The sequence below is a fragment of the Larus michahellis genome, chromosome 2, assembly GCF_964199755.1.
Source record: "Larus michahellis chromosome 2, bLarMic1.1, whole genome shotgun sequence".
In the NCBI taxonomy this organism is placed as follows: Eukaryota; Metazoa; Chordata; class Aves; order Charadriiformes; family Laridae; genus Larus; species Larus michahellis.
The window spans coordinates 66448633-66464593 of NC_133897.1; the positions used below are offsets into that span (position 1 = coordinate 66448633).

Below are 15961 nucleotides of genomic sequence, written 5' to 3' on the forward strand. Positions count from 1 at the left end.
GAATTCAGTGAACCTCTAGAAATTTGAGATGGGTTTCCTTGCGCATTTCTAGTCATCATTAGAAACTTATAATCCTCTTTTTAAAGCAGAAGCATTTCTACACAGTCAGTTGTGAAAATACTACAAAGTGCTGACTTCAATTGAGAATTAAATGGTTGAAAACCGCAATGTTCTCCCATAGATATTTTGTCATACTCCCTGCCATTGAAAGCATAGTAAGTAAATAATGTATTGTGAAAGTCAACTCCTTAAATGACAAAAACAACTCACCTCTTCAATTTATATGACACGTAAGGCCAAGTTTAGTAAACCAGTGCTTTTCAGAGTTGTATTTCTTATTGCAGTTTTACAAATTGTGATGTCTTTTTGGTTTTGAATGCAGTTCTTCAGACAATACTTTTGTTCTGGAGCGGAAGGGTTTTTGTCACTTTTTTTTCTAAGAAGCCATATTGTGTCAATTTCATTTTCTTCCCTATAATGTTCACATTGTATATGAAGACAAAAGAGACATTACAACTTTGTCAAGTTCATATTTAAAAAAAAAAATTGTTGTTATAATATAGCAATAGCTGTATTTGTAGCTTCAGTAGTTAAAACCTAAAAGTGTATGTTGCTGTGTTACAGATTTTACTCATACACTTTTACTCATACACTTACTAATACCATCCACGAGTCCTGTGTTCTGTTGCAAAAACTGAATGTTTTCTGCATTTGAATACAGATACGCTTTGTCTTAAATTTTTTATTTAAGTGATTGTGCTGGTTTATAAGAGTATTGATTCTATTCTTCTGGCCTCTTTAGTCCAATGACTGGCAGGTGCTTTTTAATACATTTCTTTATTAAAACAAAAAAAAATTAATGGCTTTGTAATTAAGACTGATCTCCTGTCAAAGAAATAAAATGTCACTTATCAGAGGCGGATAAAATATTCTCATCTCTATTGAACAAAGTAAACGTTTTCTTCCAAAGATTAAATTATTAAATACACTGAAACTGGTTAAGCCACATATGCTTTCCTAAAGGTCACAAAATTCATTAAGCATATACTAAGCCATTGATTATTGTGACTAGAAATCTGCAGTGTAGATTACAAATCCTAAACTAGATTCATGTTTCCTATAGGGATCAGCTATAGCTTGCAATTACCTGTTGAGAGAGAGAGAACGTTTGTTCTTTTTTCATCTTTTGAAAGTCTTGGTTTTTACAGTATAGGCAGAATCAGATTTTTATTTTAGTGGTAGTATTTGGAAACTCAGTAGTAACTTCAAAATTAAGTGACATCTTAAACGTAAAGCCCAATAGTTGGTGAAAATAAAATGTTTCTAAGTTTTTATTTTAAACGTAAATTCCAAACCCATAAATGTAATTAAGTCACAAGTATTGACTCCAGTGATTTACCCTGGTTGAAATTTGCATCATGTGAAGTTTTGTCTTCTGTTTAGAGTTGTATCTTTTTTTAAAGTAGTGGCTGGCAATGGGTAATATTCAATGATTTCATATCAAAATGCAAGCTTGAAATATCGTTCAGAGTAACAGAATTTTATTTACTGGCTGAAAGAGCTGTAACGTTTCCAAGATATCATCTCATTTCCTAACATTTATGTAAAATACTTACTGCTTCTATCTTTGCACCAGTTTCTTCAGTTCCCACTTACTATTTCGTATACATCTGCTGCTTAGGAATTTTGCGTAAATTTACATAAAGAGTGTCTTCTGTGATGGGCAGGTTTTTAAGATACTTCTCCTGAATTCAAAGCAGTAGTCTATTTTTTTTTTTTAATCAGTTTTATGTAACTGTAGACTTTTCAATTTGTTTAACCTGGACTGAAGTGTTCAGCTTTTTATCGAATGAACTGTCAGTGGTCTGCCAGGATTCAAAAGATTTGTAGGAAGGTGGTTTTTAACTCCCATCTTCTCTGGGTGGGTGGGTGCTCTTGCAGATCTGCACCTCCTGAAGTGCTCTGTGGACTTTTCTTTTACCTGATATATCAAGTCTTTTTTTAAACAGTTAAGCATACTGCTCTAAATGAGTGTATAAACTTCACTGGTAGTAACACAAGGTACAGGTTCAAGCCAAATTCATTTTATTTTGGAAGAATGCTCCAACTTCCGCTGCAACTTCAAATTTCACCTTTTTTGGCTTTACAGTTTTGTTGGTAAATAGTGGAATAGAATTCCGTGCTTTTGAAAAAAATCTCCATTGATGCTGTTTAGGTGGCCTTTAGCTGAACAATAACGTAGCACTCTTGTAAGAAACTGTCAATTTTGAGGTACTGCTACTTTATGGTGCCTGCCAGAAAGACACTTTGAAATGAACTTCCTTCAATAATTTTTCCTAGGACATAGGTTTTTACATAATTGAGTAATAATGTTGGATTGATAAGAGCAATAAATATCTGTCCAGTAACTTTTGATTTTCATGCAGAAGTCATTGTAATATTAACTGGATTGTAAAAGATGGAGACGCTCTTTAAATGTGGCTTTTTGATCTATTTTGAGTCTTTTAGCTTTTAAATGCTTATCCATTTTCTCGAGTCTCAATGTTCCGAGCTCAGTAGCCACTTCTGATCATCCTGCTGGAGGTGCCATGTTATCCTGGCCTATTAAAGAAATATATGTATTCTTTGAATGTTCAAAATCCTATAAAATGAATAATTGTCTTAGTACTGTAATTATAACTAAAGCTATGTTGAGAACATGCGCTTGCTGAAGTGATGCTTTTAATTACCAAAGGAATCTTTGCATCTGTCACTACTTTGGAATATGGGACAATGTATTCTGTGATAAGGTTACTGTGTCTTCACTTAGAACTTGGACAATTATCTTGGAGTTTAGACCAAAACTTTGATTTATTAATAAACATATCTTACGTACCAGTATTTATTGCAAAATAATATTTTGGGAAATTTATTGCTGAGCATTTCTTCTAAATTACCTCAAAAGCCCATGTTATTCTGTCAAAAATCTTTTGTAGTTTAAACTTTCCGCAAACTTAAACTGTGGTTGCTTTTGTAAAAAGCTTGTCTTGTTATGGAAACTGAAGTATACCGCCTTATTCTGAGATTCTTCACATGATAGCCATTTGGAAAGAGAACAGTGTCACTTACCCTTACTCACTGGATCTTTTCTGTAGCCTTCCTTTATCTTCCTAAACAACATTTGTTCTTGAACATTGAGTAATTTCACTGTTCTTAAGAAGAGTAGGAAATGGTAATTTTGAAGGAGTGCATCCGACTTGATGGTGGCCTTTGTCCCTTTGAGAATCAAAGGCCTTCAGAAAGAAGGCAGATGAGTTGTAGAGCTTCCAGCCCTGCAAGAGGAGAAATTTCAGTGGCTGTGATGAGGAGGGAGTGTGCTGAGGGAACGCAGCAAACAGAAGTAATGAGGAGTTCACGTATACTATTTTCTGCATGTGCTGCAGACAGGGCTGAAGTTTTAGGGTATTCTCACAGTGATGCAGAGCAGCATGGTATAGCCTGCTCAGTTTTGCTACTCTGTAGAAGTTCAAATGACAAAGACTGGGATAATATTTTTGTAAATGGTTTCTGTTCTTTTGATGCCAATAATTTCTTCTAATTATTATTATTTAAGGCCAGGATATAAACATTTTTCAGACAGACATTGTGAGGCAGATAAAACAGAATTTAAGTATTGGTACTTAAGAGAAAATGAAGATTCACTTTTAATTTTGTATTTTTAGGAAGAAAAGTTTTAGCAGTTAAAAATGAAAACTTAATGTAATCAATGAAAGTTCAGATACTTGCAAACTTATTTTGCTTTTTTTATTGATAATATTAAAAAGCAGAATTTTAAATAACTGTCGACTCATAAACATAAAGGTAACTCGTGGATATAAAACTATTGCAAGATGCTTCTACAAACATCTGAATTCTGTTTACTGTAATATTTCAGAGTAAATCTTTGCACAGTGATCTTGATATGTATTTAATATTTGTAAAGATTGATATGAGTGGCATACTATAACAGTATGACATATAATGGTTTTATATCTGCTATCACAAAAAAGTGATTTTTATGTACGTTATGGGTACAAATTTTAAGGCATTTATCTATTTTGTGTTTTTTATTTTAGGTTTTGTATGAACAGTTCAAGTTTTTCTTGAATCTCTATTTTCTCGTCGTGTCCTGCTCACAGTTTGTACCAGCATTGAAAATAGGCTACCTGTACACGTACTGGGCTCCTCTGGTAAACAGAAAAATACTATTAACTAGAAGTTTTGGTTTTTTTAACTATATATGACAAGTTCATGTGTACATATATTTCATAAATTTGCATTTGGTAAACTACAGTGATTAAAGTATGTAACAGAAGTAAAGTGCTTATTTGAAATTACAGTATTTTACAGCAGATACTCCAGAAGCTGTTGTTGGATAGCCCTGCCCTCCACCTGCCTACCATGCTCCTGCCCCACAGGCTGGAGGTGGGTTTGGTAACCAGATAGTCTGTGTAGTGCTTCTTTCTGGTGCTGCTTACTTGAGAGGTTTAAAAAAAAAAAAAACAAGCAAAAAAACCTTCAGCTAGTGGAGAACCTTATTTGGTAAAATAGGTGATTTGTGTGTTAAATTTCTTTCAGTTTATTGTTATTTGCTTGCTATTTTATGTTTTCAGGCTAGGTCAGAATTGCAAGCATAAATTTTTTGCATTCCTTCTGTATAGGTTTTGATCATGTCCTTTTTTTCACAAAAATTGAGATAAAATATCTTAAACCATGGATAAAGCAGGAGGAAAATGCATCTTGAAAATAAGTTATTCATTAAACGTGCTTTCCCTAATTGATTGCCCTGCCAGTTGTGCTGGATTCCTTTCAAGATGTCTTTTTATTATTGAGCCCTCTGCAGTATTTTCTTGGGAAACTGTTCAAACCACTTGCTTCTGACTCAGATTTCCTAAGGTTTCAAAATTGTATTCTCTTCAGTGGAGGCCCTTTTGGTAGTCTGCCAGCTATATTCCCATGATTAGGAATTTTTTTCTTGTTTGTAACCAGATCACTACCTTCTCTTTCATATTCCTCGCGGCCCCTCCACAACAGGTTTAAAAGCAAGGAAGGAAGAACAAATGTTTTGTTTTCTAAATTTATAAAAAAAAATAATTGTATTTTTCAGTAGCATTTATTCTCAGTGGTATTCAAGAGGAACAGTGACATGCTGACTGCTTGAGTAAAGGTCGTTCTTAACAGGTCAATAGAGTAAATATTCTGGATTGATTTCATTGTTTTAATTGTTGCAACATGTGTCCTTTTAAGTATTGATAAGTGGAGAGATGGTCCTGAAGGTTTGTCACACCTCTGTTTCCAGACAACTTTTGGCTTCTGCTGCAACAAAAAAACACTTCCAAGACAGAAAGCTTGTTCAACAGTGGGATTTGAAATGGATATTTACAAAGGTCTTTGTCACTGACCCAGTAAGAAAAGACAGCAGTCAGCTTTGTCTGGAAGTTGATCTCTTCACAGTGAAGTGCTGTGTACAGCTCTGTACCTTAGTGGGGTAGTAAGAAAAAAACAACAAACCACTTAGCATCTCAGCTGTGCCCAAAAAAGGGAGAAAATACTGTATTTTGCAAACACTGATAATCTATCTGTATTGACGTGTTTGTCTTACTCGAGGATATTTTGAAGGATGTTTCCCAGTCTTCACATACATCTTGAAAATACAATAATATCTCAGTTAGTGCTAGTGGTACCCGTTTTTGCTAAACTCACTTTTTTCTACTTGGATAGCTTTTCTACTAGTTGTTAATCTCCAGGTAAACGAGACTAATTGGATGTTGAGTAAGGTTCAGTATGTATTATGAAAATATAAAACATTTAAGTCAGACCCATTAGGCTATCTCTGAAGCTTGATTTTCTTTAAAGAGCATGTAACTGCTGATAAATTTTTCAATAATAACAGAGAGGTAGCTGTGATTTCGCTTGTATATTCTCTCAATATTTTAAAGGAAATGAAAAATGGTTTGACCTGATACTTTAAATCAACTGAATAGAAGTTGACTATGTGCTAAAAAGTTTTTTGGTTTCTTTGGTGGTGTGGGGTGTTTGTTTTGGGTTTGCATTTGTTTTGTCTTTTGTTTTTTACTTCAACAGTTTTTACAACAAACAGAAATAATACACTTAGATCAAGCACTGGAGTTCTTCAAATGACTGCATTTTAGTGGTTTGTTTTCATTCGCACAGTAGCAAACGGACTTCTCATTTCCAGTCCAACATACAAAGGATGTAAAGCATACAAGTTTGATTGTAAGCACTATGCTATATATCTTTAACTGCTAACAGTTAAAGGAAGATGACAGGGTTTTTTTGTGAGATTGGTTTCACAATTTGAGCTCCGCTTTGGAAGAGCTCAAGTTCCGTTGAGCAAATGGGGAAAAAAGGAAATGTCTTTCTTAAATTGTTCCTCGTAGTAATGGTCAGCTGTACTGAGCTGCCTGGCAACGTACGGTGACCACTAGGGGAAATTCTTGCAGTTAACAACCTTGCATTCTGTGCTTTGATTAGTGTCTAGATAATAAGATAGGTGCAAATGGGAAATATATTTGAAGGTGCTTCAGGAGTGCCCTTTTTATGCTGCTAAAATACCTATACTGCCAAAATTCATGAAAATGCTGCTGCCAGAAAAGGGGAAAACCTTACTGCTCATTCATTCATGCCCTAGGAGTGAAAAGGAATGCATTTTGCAAAGGCACTTTTTTGTTCTATGTAGTTCTAATATAATTGTTGTAGCTAATGTAAAGCTGAACAAATAAGTGTTTAACTATAAGGTCGCAACAGAGTAAGCCTTGAAATTTTGGGCTGGAACTGCAAAACAGCTCTTGCTATTGAAAAGGAGAATTTTAGTCGAGACTTCTTTAGGAAAACCCTACACCTTCACTCTTTTCTTATTGCTGGGAGGGTAGGGGAAGGTTGGGCTTCCACAAGAAAAGAAGTCTGATGCTATAAATTTTCTTCTATAGGAGCAAAGTATTGGTGGGCATCTGAAGCTAGATAGATAATCTAGAACCTTATCTGTTGGAGGATTTGTGAATATTTGAATCTTTTAGCCATCTTACTTAAAGATAAGATTCTTTTACTGTTGACAGTTTTATTTCCTGTTCACTGATGGAGTTTAAGAAGCCAGAAGACCATATCTGAGGAGGTGTAGAAGGGCAGAGATGAAACTCTTACATGCTTATCCCTGAACTGTTTTGTGTGCTTTTCAGCTTACTATCTTTTATGGCTAGAGACCATCTTAGTTGCGTGTAGCGCACTCTGTGCTTCCAGCAGAAGCTGCAGTAGCAGTATCCTGTGAAAGTAGCAGCCAAAGCATCGAGATACTTAGTTTTCCAGAACAACCCCCCCCTTTTTTTTTGTCAATATTTGTGACATATTGGTAAATAACTGCATTTAAAATGGCAAATTTAATTAAACTAGCCATCTGTTACCTTTTCATTTCTGTCTGTTGGAAAAAGGCAGTGAACTGAGGATTGGAGACTTAATGTTTTTGGTAAAACCCTCAAATTTGTGGAAGATAGGGAAATATGCTTATTGAACTAGAATGGCTGTCTTTAGCTCATCCAAAGCATTTTGATTTTTTTAAAATTTCAAATTATAGCTAAATTACATGTATTTGGAGTTGTAGTTATTCTAATTATATCTGTACAGTGTACAAGTATGGTTTTCCTTTTCTTGGACTAAACCAAGATATTATTTTAACAGATTGAAGAAAACACCAAAACCCAAATGAGGAAAAAAGTAAATATTCAAAGCACATGTTCCTACTCTGTATAGTGTTCCTACTTGTGTATCTCTATTCCAGCACTTTTACAATTCTGAATTGCGTAATTCTCTTTAACAGGGATTTGTTTTGACAGTCACGGTGGTACGGGAAGCCGTTGATGAATTTCGACGTTACAAGAGAGACAAGGAAATGAACTCACAGTTATATAGCAAGCTGACAGTACGAGGTTAGCAAAACCATTTGTATAAATCCTTAAAATAATTCATCTTATTCTTATATATACATTTACAGACTTTCAGTTCAAAGAAGTAAGTCTCAAGCTGCACTATTCAGAATGAAACTGATACTGAACTAGAAGTGCTTGATTTCCCTCAGATAAATATGATTATTAATCTTGATCTGTTTAAGAAGTGTTGTAAATCTTTTCTTGTTTGTAAAGGAAAGGTGTATATATATAATTGTATATATTTTTGAAGCATTCTGCTGTTTAGTACTATTGCTTCAAAGTGCAGTTCTCCTCTGAAATTGATACTGAACAGTAACTCAGCAACACTGTCAGCTGTGTATCAAGTGTATATAGGAAATAAGGGATCAGTAACTAAGAAATATGATCTAATTAAAATTTACTAGAGTCTTTCAAACTTAGTGGATATATTTGTGCTTAAGAAAAGGAAGATGTATTGTGAGTCAGCTTCAGTATATCGATTTCAGTTTCTGCGTATAATTTGAAATCTATATGATCATGCAGTACAAACAGCCAGTTTTCTTTCCAGACATTAATAAAAGGAGAAATCACACTTATGACTTTTTTTGGACTTGAAACCTTTAATAGTTTTTCACAAAGACTTTTCAGGAAATGAAGCACTTCAGCTGCTAAGTGACAATTAAATTTGGTAGGATATTGTAAATTTTAAACATGGGTGTAACAGAAAAAACTATGCACTCCTCTCCACTTTTATATTGCTTAGCACATTTTAGTGTTTAGATTCAGAACAGAGTACCACAGAGAAAGGTGCCAAAAAATAATGAATAACCTATTATCAAGTCAAACTGTAATGAGTAACCTTACAAAACAACATGATCTTGCATATTACCCTTGAAAGTTATTTTGCTGCAATATCCTGGGAAGTCTCTGTTAAGGATTTTCCTTGGCATAAAAGTTCTAGAAAGTGGGAAGTTGTTAAGGAACGTGAGGTTGCGTCTCAAGCGGTCAAGAGTATGTGGCATACATTGTGTCAAGTGTAAATTCTGTTCACTAATTCCTGACGTACATTTCACTGCACTTTTTAGTATATTTTGGTGAATATCTTCTGAGAGTCAGGGGGAATAGTAGCCTCACCGGATCTGGGTGTCTTCATTAGAAACTAAACTCTTGGAGTAGCTCTGGATAATATTCTCTCCAGAAAAAAAATGGATGAAAAGCTTGTAATGTAGCACAAGTATGTTCTGTCTGAAATCTTACCCCATTTTTTTTTTTAAAGTAATTGCAAGGTAAGTAAACAGGCAACAGTCTCATTAGTGATGATGTAACCTAGCAGCTGAGAGGAGTTTATACTGCTTCCTCACTGTATGGAGACTTGCATTTTTTCTGGAGTTTGCATAGAGAAGGGAACAAATGTTGGGAATATTTGCCTGTCATTCTTCCCTTCCTTGTCAGTCTGAAATAGCTTCATCAACATTTAGACATACCATTGTGGAACTTGGCGAATGGGCTAGCTGTCATTTGTTCAACACAAGTGGTTGCATTGCTGGCCTCCTGATCTTTACAGTCTTTAATGCAATCTGTAAAGAAATGGACTCTTAACAGCTTTTCTTGCAAAGTTGTAGCTTAACCTACTATTTGTTTATTTGTTTTTTAGATCTGTTACAGTAGGCCACCGAACACTCACCTTTCAACCAGATAGAACAATCCTACCCTATTCAGCAATAGTGTTAGTAATTTGAAATTCTTAGTTCTGGAAGCACATGTGTAGTTTATAGTTACCAGTGTGACGTAAATGTCAAGACTGACATTTGCTGTTCTAAGAGCTAAGTTTGCTGCTTTTTGTGCTTCTTTTTTTCACTTGTTTAGAGTTAATCTTGGAGTTTCTGGTAAATTGCTAGGCATTTAAGCAGCATTTAAGTAGAAGTTTTGGAATCCTGATTTCTTCGTTCCCAGCTCATGCAATATTTCATGCGGGTATGTGTATTTGAGAAACTTCTCATTTTGTAGCTTCTCCTAGAAATACAGAAGTTGTCAAATTAAAATCAGATTTGGTCACCTTGACACAGCTGTTTTCTAGATATGGAATAGAGATTTAAAAATACTATACAGTAGTATATAGGTAAAACCCAAAAGTTACATCAGGAACTGACAGGTAGAGAGCAGTGACTTGTTCAAAAGCAGTGTTAAAAATGCCCTTTTTAAAAAAGGATATCAGCTTTTACCCACAACGTGTATGTCTATTTTGTCTTTCAGGTTTTGCTGTCAGTGCCATCATGATTTCATGCTTGGTTTTTGTTCTGTGTGTTTTTTGGTGTGTTTTTGTTTGGTTTTTTTTGTTTTTTTTAAGACCATGATACTCTACAGAAGTAAAGATTCTGCTTACAGTGCACCCTGAATTGCATGTAGACAGTGGTGTGATCGATGAGCTAACAATGTTTTGAGTTATGGCCAGTTTTAAGAATGAAAACATTACCGCAGTGCCCACTCAAAATTAAGCTGTACTAAAAATTGCCACAAACACATGCATAAAATAATGAATAGGTGATGAATTGCACCTTTTTCATAATATAGGGTTCTTTTCATAGCAAAGCATTCTGAAACTGAACAGTATCACTTTGAGGCAAAAAATGGGACTTCCTGCTATGATAAAATTAGACCAAGATTTTTACAGGTTTTGAGAAGGATTTAGGTATTTATCTGTGCAAATTAATAAAGTCAAGTACTACACTTCTGCAAATGATTTTTTATAAATAACTTTCAATAGAATTACCTGATTCTTAATATCGGCAGTACTCTTCAATTGCAAAAATTCAGTTAGGCTTACTGTACCAACCTACAGGCTAATGGTTTGGAGAAAGAAGGCTTTGTTACTTGTGAATGAACAAACTTGATACTGATTTAATTAAAAGCCTGAAAATCGATGCCACTCTTAAGAGTCACTTTTCAGAATGGAACTGCACTTTATACTGCTCTAGCATCTTTTTTTTCTTTTTTTTTTTTTCTTTTTCCCCAGTGATTTTGACTTGTGTAGGTTTTACAGTCTTTTCTTTGAAATGGGTATTTTTTCCATCTCAAAGATGGAGAAACTGACAGAGAGAGGTTAAGCAGGTTGCCTTTGCTCAAATTAGACAGTAGGAAAACTGAAGGTTAGCAAGGTTCAGTGTTATCCTTGATTTAATTGTACCATTTTTGGAAGATAAACATGAGAATTTAATCACTTCTAGTTAGTTATTTTGCAGAAGTGTTTGTTTAGTATAGGGAAACAAACATTTGTAGCAAGAGAAGCTACTGGGATTTGAATTGTGATTAATTACTTGTATAAAAATAGTGTGGGTAGGCTGATTTGTAAGTTAAAATTCTTTTATACAGCATTGCAATAGATTAAAATCAGGAATTCTCTGACTAGCTAGCAGTGTTGACTTTCTGTGGAGTCATTATTATTAGCCTCAGGAACCCCTAAACAGGTAAAACGTGAATGTTGTCTTCTGACATGTATGTTGCTAGTGTAAGAACTACCAGCTTTTTGAAGATGGTGGATTCACATTAATGACTCTTGAAGACTTGAAATTTCTTTTTAGTAATTTATGACCTTGAATAACTACTTGTTCTAATCAGTAGGTCTTAGTTTTTTTAATAATAATGAGCTGTTCCGAGGAGGAAATCAAGGGAGAATGGGGCATCGGATTTAAGTGTTACTTCGTTGTACTCACGCATCCATGGCCAGTTTAATGCCTACATAGGAATTCTGATCCAAGAGATACCCGATGTTACGCAGTTTTCTCTTTGACATGTACCATGGCAAAGCTCAGTCATCCCTTGGTGAATTTCCTATGTGTAACTTTGCACTTGTCAAGAAAGTGAACCTGCTACGTGTTAAGTTTGAATGGTTTCTACTTTTTCAGCCCTTTGTGGCAAATGAGGAAACATGCAAATCAGTAAATGTATTGAATTTTTTTCTGAACAAGTTAATTAAATGTACCCATCTCCATGCCTTTCATGTGAATCTTTTCCTATGTATACTTTCTTATGTTATGGTATTGAATCTCTTCAGTTGTTCAGTGTATGATGCATTCTGCTGTCTTAATCTTTTTATTAAGATGTTTGTTGCAAAATCTGCTTTCCTTTTTTCATATCAAATGGGATGGAGGACGAGTATCTGCCTGTAGAATTGAAATTATCTTGCTATTGACGATCCTGTCAATTTAATTGCCTTTTTCTGCTTCAGAGCAGCTCACCTGCGTATCCTTTTGTAAAGCAGAAGCTGCAATGGAAAAAATTTTAGACCTGTGCATGCAGGTTTGGGAGGACTTCTGTTTTTCTTTCCTAAAGGATGATTATACTTTTTTTGCAGCTTGTCTCGTGCACTTCGATATGACTAGTTAAGTGTCAATGAAAAAATGCTGCTATTCTGCAGAAGAATCACCTCAAGTTCGTAAACTGGCTATTATCTCTTTCATTAAGCTGCCAAAAGCCAATTGGATAATAAAATCGTAAAGCAATTTTAACTGTTTTTCCCTTTCCATTCTTCAAATTGGCAGTCCTGCCCTGAATCTTTCTTAGTTAGGTTTGCCCATGCAGTATTAATGAAGTTTTGAAGAAAAAAGATCAAGAAGAAAGTAAGTATGATAGTCACAACTGTGAGTTGCAGAAGCAGCATGCATCTGTCACTTCATCCTAGGATGTTTGACATGATTTGCGGAAGTGTTGCAGAACTCGCTCTCACCTGCCAAGCAAAAGAAAAAAAATGAGTGGCAGGGGAGAGGAGATTAACAAAATAATTCCATCCAGGCTTCCAATTCCATCCAGACTTAGGTTGTTGCTGTATCCTTAAAGGGTGTTTAAGAATACAGTGAAGTTGAAAATGTATGCCAAAACTGAGCGAAATTGAGAAAATACCAATAACTGTTACGCATAAGAGAACAAAGTGTGAAAGCTAGTGTATTTCCTTTACAATTGGAGAATTGAGAGGTCTGTTTTAGAGAGCTACAGTGATTTGAATTTTTTTTTTTTTACTTTTGAACTTCTGTTTATGCAGTGGGAGCTGCTCTGTTCCTAAAATGACACATCACTGAATTTATATCTCAGTTGACCTTTTTTTAAATAGCAAAATGGTCTCTGTCAAGCGGCAGTCAGTTTTCAATCACTTATACCTATGTTATCTGCAACTTTAAAGTAAGATGTTTGTTAGAATGTCTTGATTATTGTAATATTATTCTTTTGCAGTTATTTGAAATCTGTATTGAAACTTCTTCTAACATTAGAATTTCAGCTCTTCAAGAGCAGGTCATCCTGATTTTTAAAAAGCAACTGCATTAAAAAACAACAACGTTCTTTCTGAATCTACAGGCACAACATTAGGTCTTTATTGCTTGTAGTATTTCAGACCTACTGACAACTTCATTCCTGGTATTTAGACTATTTGGAACAGATAGATTAAATTGATACAGTTCTTTAAAAAACTTATCTGATTAGGGAAGCAGTAGGCAACTGCAGAAACAGAACTTGAAATTTTAATGTAAGAACGAATTTCAAAAAGAGGCTGGAAGAGAGGAAATGTCAAGGGGAGTGTTTTCTTCCACATTTTTGCAGCCTCCAGGAGACTGGATAAGAAAGAATGAAGGCTTTCCATTTCATGCAAGAGGAGAAAGTACACAGAGGAGAGGAGTTAGGAAGCTTCTCTCTAAGAGTTTTCAATTGGTGATTAAAGGCTAACCTCAGTTCACTATGTAAGATGGAGTTTGAAAGAAGGACCTAAGGACAGGGCTTGCACTCAAAGGTCAGCATCCTCACCTTAGACTCACTGTGGGCGTAAGCGTTCTCCCAGCTCCTCTTGTATTATGTATACTCTAATCATGCTGACAATTGGAGCTAACAGATGCCAGATAAAATTTTCTTATGGTCTGTACTTGACTCCTTTCACTCAAGAGTTTTACATTTATGGGATAGAGACAGGCTGTGTTACCAACTCCAGAAGCAGTACTTCAGACAGTGCTCAAGGTACCATGGGTAACATGTAATAGCAAACTAAAAAGAATTTGAAAATGTGACTCAGAAGTTACTGTTCTTTCAGGAGTGTGCTGCACTCAGGTAGTAGAGACAATAAAAAGAAACAAAGTAATTTCTGATATAGTATACGCTCACATTTTGTTTACTTCATTTCTTAAATTTTTATGCGAAATACTTGTTAGCACATATAAGATATTTATTAGTTTTTAAAATCATTGCAATTCATTTCAAAAGGCTTTATCTTGGGAGTATAATGAATTACTACAGACACATTTCAGTGTTCCAGTTCTGCATAATTCTATATGTTGCTTTAGGCGAAAGCCTTGCGCCTTCGTGGACTATAAAGTCTGGATGCGCAGCCACTTCTGACAGCTTTGGACTTTTTATTGGTAATTACACAGATGGTGAAGAGTGTTTTGCTACGGAGATGTTTTTAGGGAAAAAATAGTTCGCAAAAATAATTTGTGCAGTGAATAACATTCAGTGTCTTTTTTTCTCTATATGCATCTTCACTAAGTTTTAGTATTGCATTATTTTAATGTTCTCTGAAATGGTGTCTAATGATTCTCATTTTTGTTAGTCTGAAGGAAAGTGTTATTTGTTGACTTTTCAAAACGTAAGCCACTTCTTGAATTACTGCCACATTTTACCATTATGTTTTTAATGGAATATGTCCTGCCATTCAGATTCATTGTAGAATTAAGCGCCTTGTATGTCACAGACCACTTCCTTACGTGTGGGGATATACAGGATGCTCTAACAAGATATGTTAGTGTGTAATAAAGACAGTACTCTGTAGCACTATACGCAGCCACCTAGAAAACAGTCTGATAAGGAAACTTTTCAATTCAGATGTGAAATTCCTTGGATTGCTAGTCTGAGTACAAGCAAAGGTGCAGTGTGGGTTCCTGTTGGTGTACTTGGCAATGGGAGTCTTTGCTTTTTGTCTGCCCTACATCATGTTGCAAACGAGTGTTCTACCTTCTCTTGTCCTCTGGGACTTAGCGTCTTTTGATCTGAACTGTAGATGCTGTTAGAAAATTACTGTGGAAGATTAAATTGTTTAAGCTGATAAAATTGCTAGTAATTGGATTTGATTAGTATCTCTGAATGGTTTTGGTCATATATGACTGCATAGATGGTGTAGATCTGAGACTTAATGCAGCTGGTACTAGGATTTTTGTGTCTGTTACTACTGTAATCAGTTGCTTTGCTTTATCACACTGATAAATGGATAAAAATTGTTAGCAGAGAAATTGAAAACAAAATAGGAAATGCTATCCTTCTCGTAAAGCTAACAAACCTAGAAAGCAAAGTTAACATTATAATGTTTTTCTGGTATATACTATTAACTTCTAGTCAAAACATAAGAATTTATAAAGAGAATACACAGGCTTATGCAGTTAAGCAGACTAAATATGTTGATTTGGTATCAGAGTGTTCTTTTAGTGGTTGAGTTTTAGTATTAGTTACTTTAGAGTAATAAAAAAAATATTAAAGTTGTTGAGAGATTGTCACTAACAATCTCCATAGGTATCCTGAAACTCCTGTGGAGAACTGCTGATGTTTCTCGCTGTAGCTTTTTATACATTGGTCTTCTACTCCCTTCACTCACAAATGTGTTATGGCAGAGTTAGGAGTCAGATCGAAGATATATTTTGTTTTATATTTGCAGGAAGGTGTTTTTGGCAACTGAAAAATTGAATTGCTGAAAAAGAACATTCTCAATAACAAAGACTGGCTTTCAGAAATAACTTCGCAGACAGGCCAAACAAAAGCTCAGATTTTTCCTCCGACATTGCACGTTTTACAAGTGCTAATGTCATAGAAAATATATTTAAAATTAGCTATAGGCATACATTATTGACTGAATTAAATATAAAAGAGCTGTTACTTTTGTATGAAATGCAACTTTAAAGAGCAAGTACTGAAAATTTACTCATAACGTGAATCTTACTACCTTTGACTAAATGCATATGTTAAGTACAAGGAATTTTTTGAGGTTAACTACCTGATCT

The 15961-nt window shown here is 34.8% G+C and overlaps 1 protein-coding gene across 8 annotated transcripts in view; it reads left to right on the top strand.

The window, feature by feature from the left end:
• Positions 1 to 15961, top strand: part of ATP9B (ATPase phospholipid transporting 9B (putative)) — a 169977-nt gene that overhangs the window by 26187 nt on the left and 127829 nt on the right. For all 8 annotated transcript variants that reach the window (XM_074575765.1, XM_074575768.1, XM_074575764.1 and 5 more), the window contains exons 4-5: positions 4095 to 4208; positions 7850 to 7958. In XM_074575765.1, coding sequence (XP_074431866.1) covers positions 4095 to 4208; positions 7850 to 7958 — 223 coding nt within the window. The remainder of the gene's footprint in view (positions 1 to 4094; positions 4209 to 7849; positions 7959 to 15961) is intronic.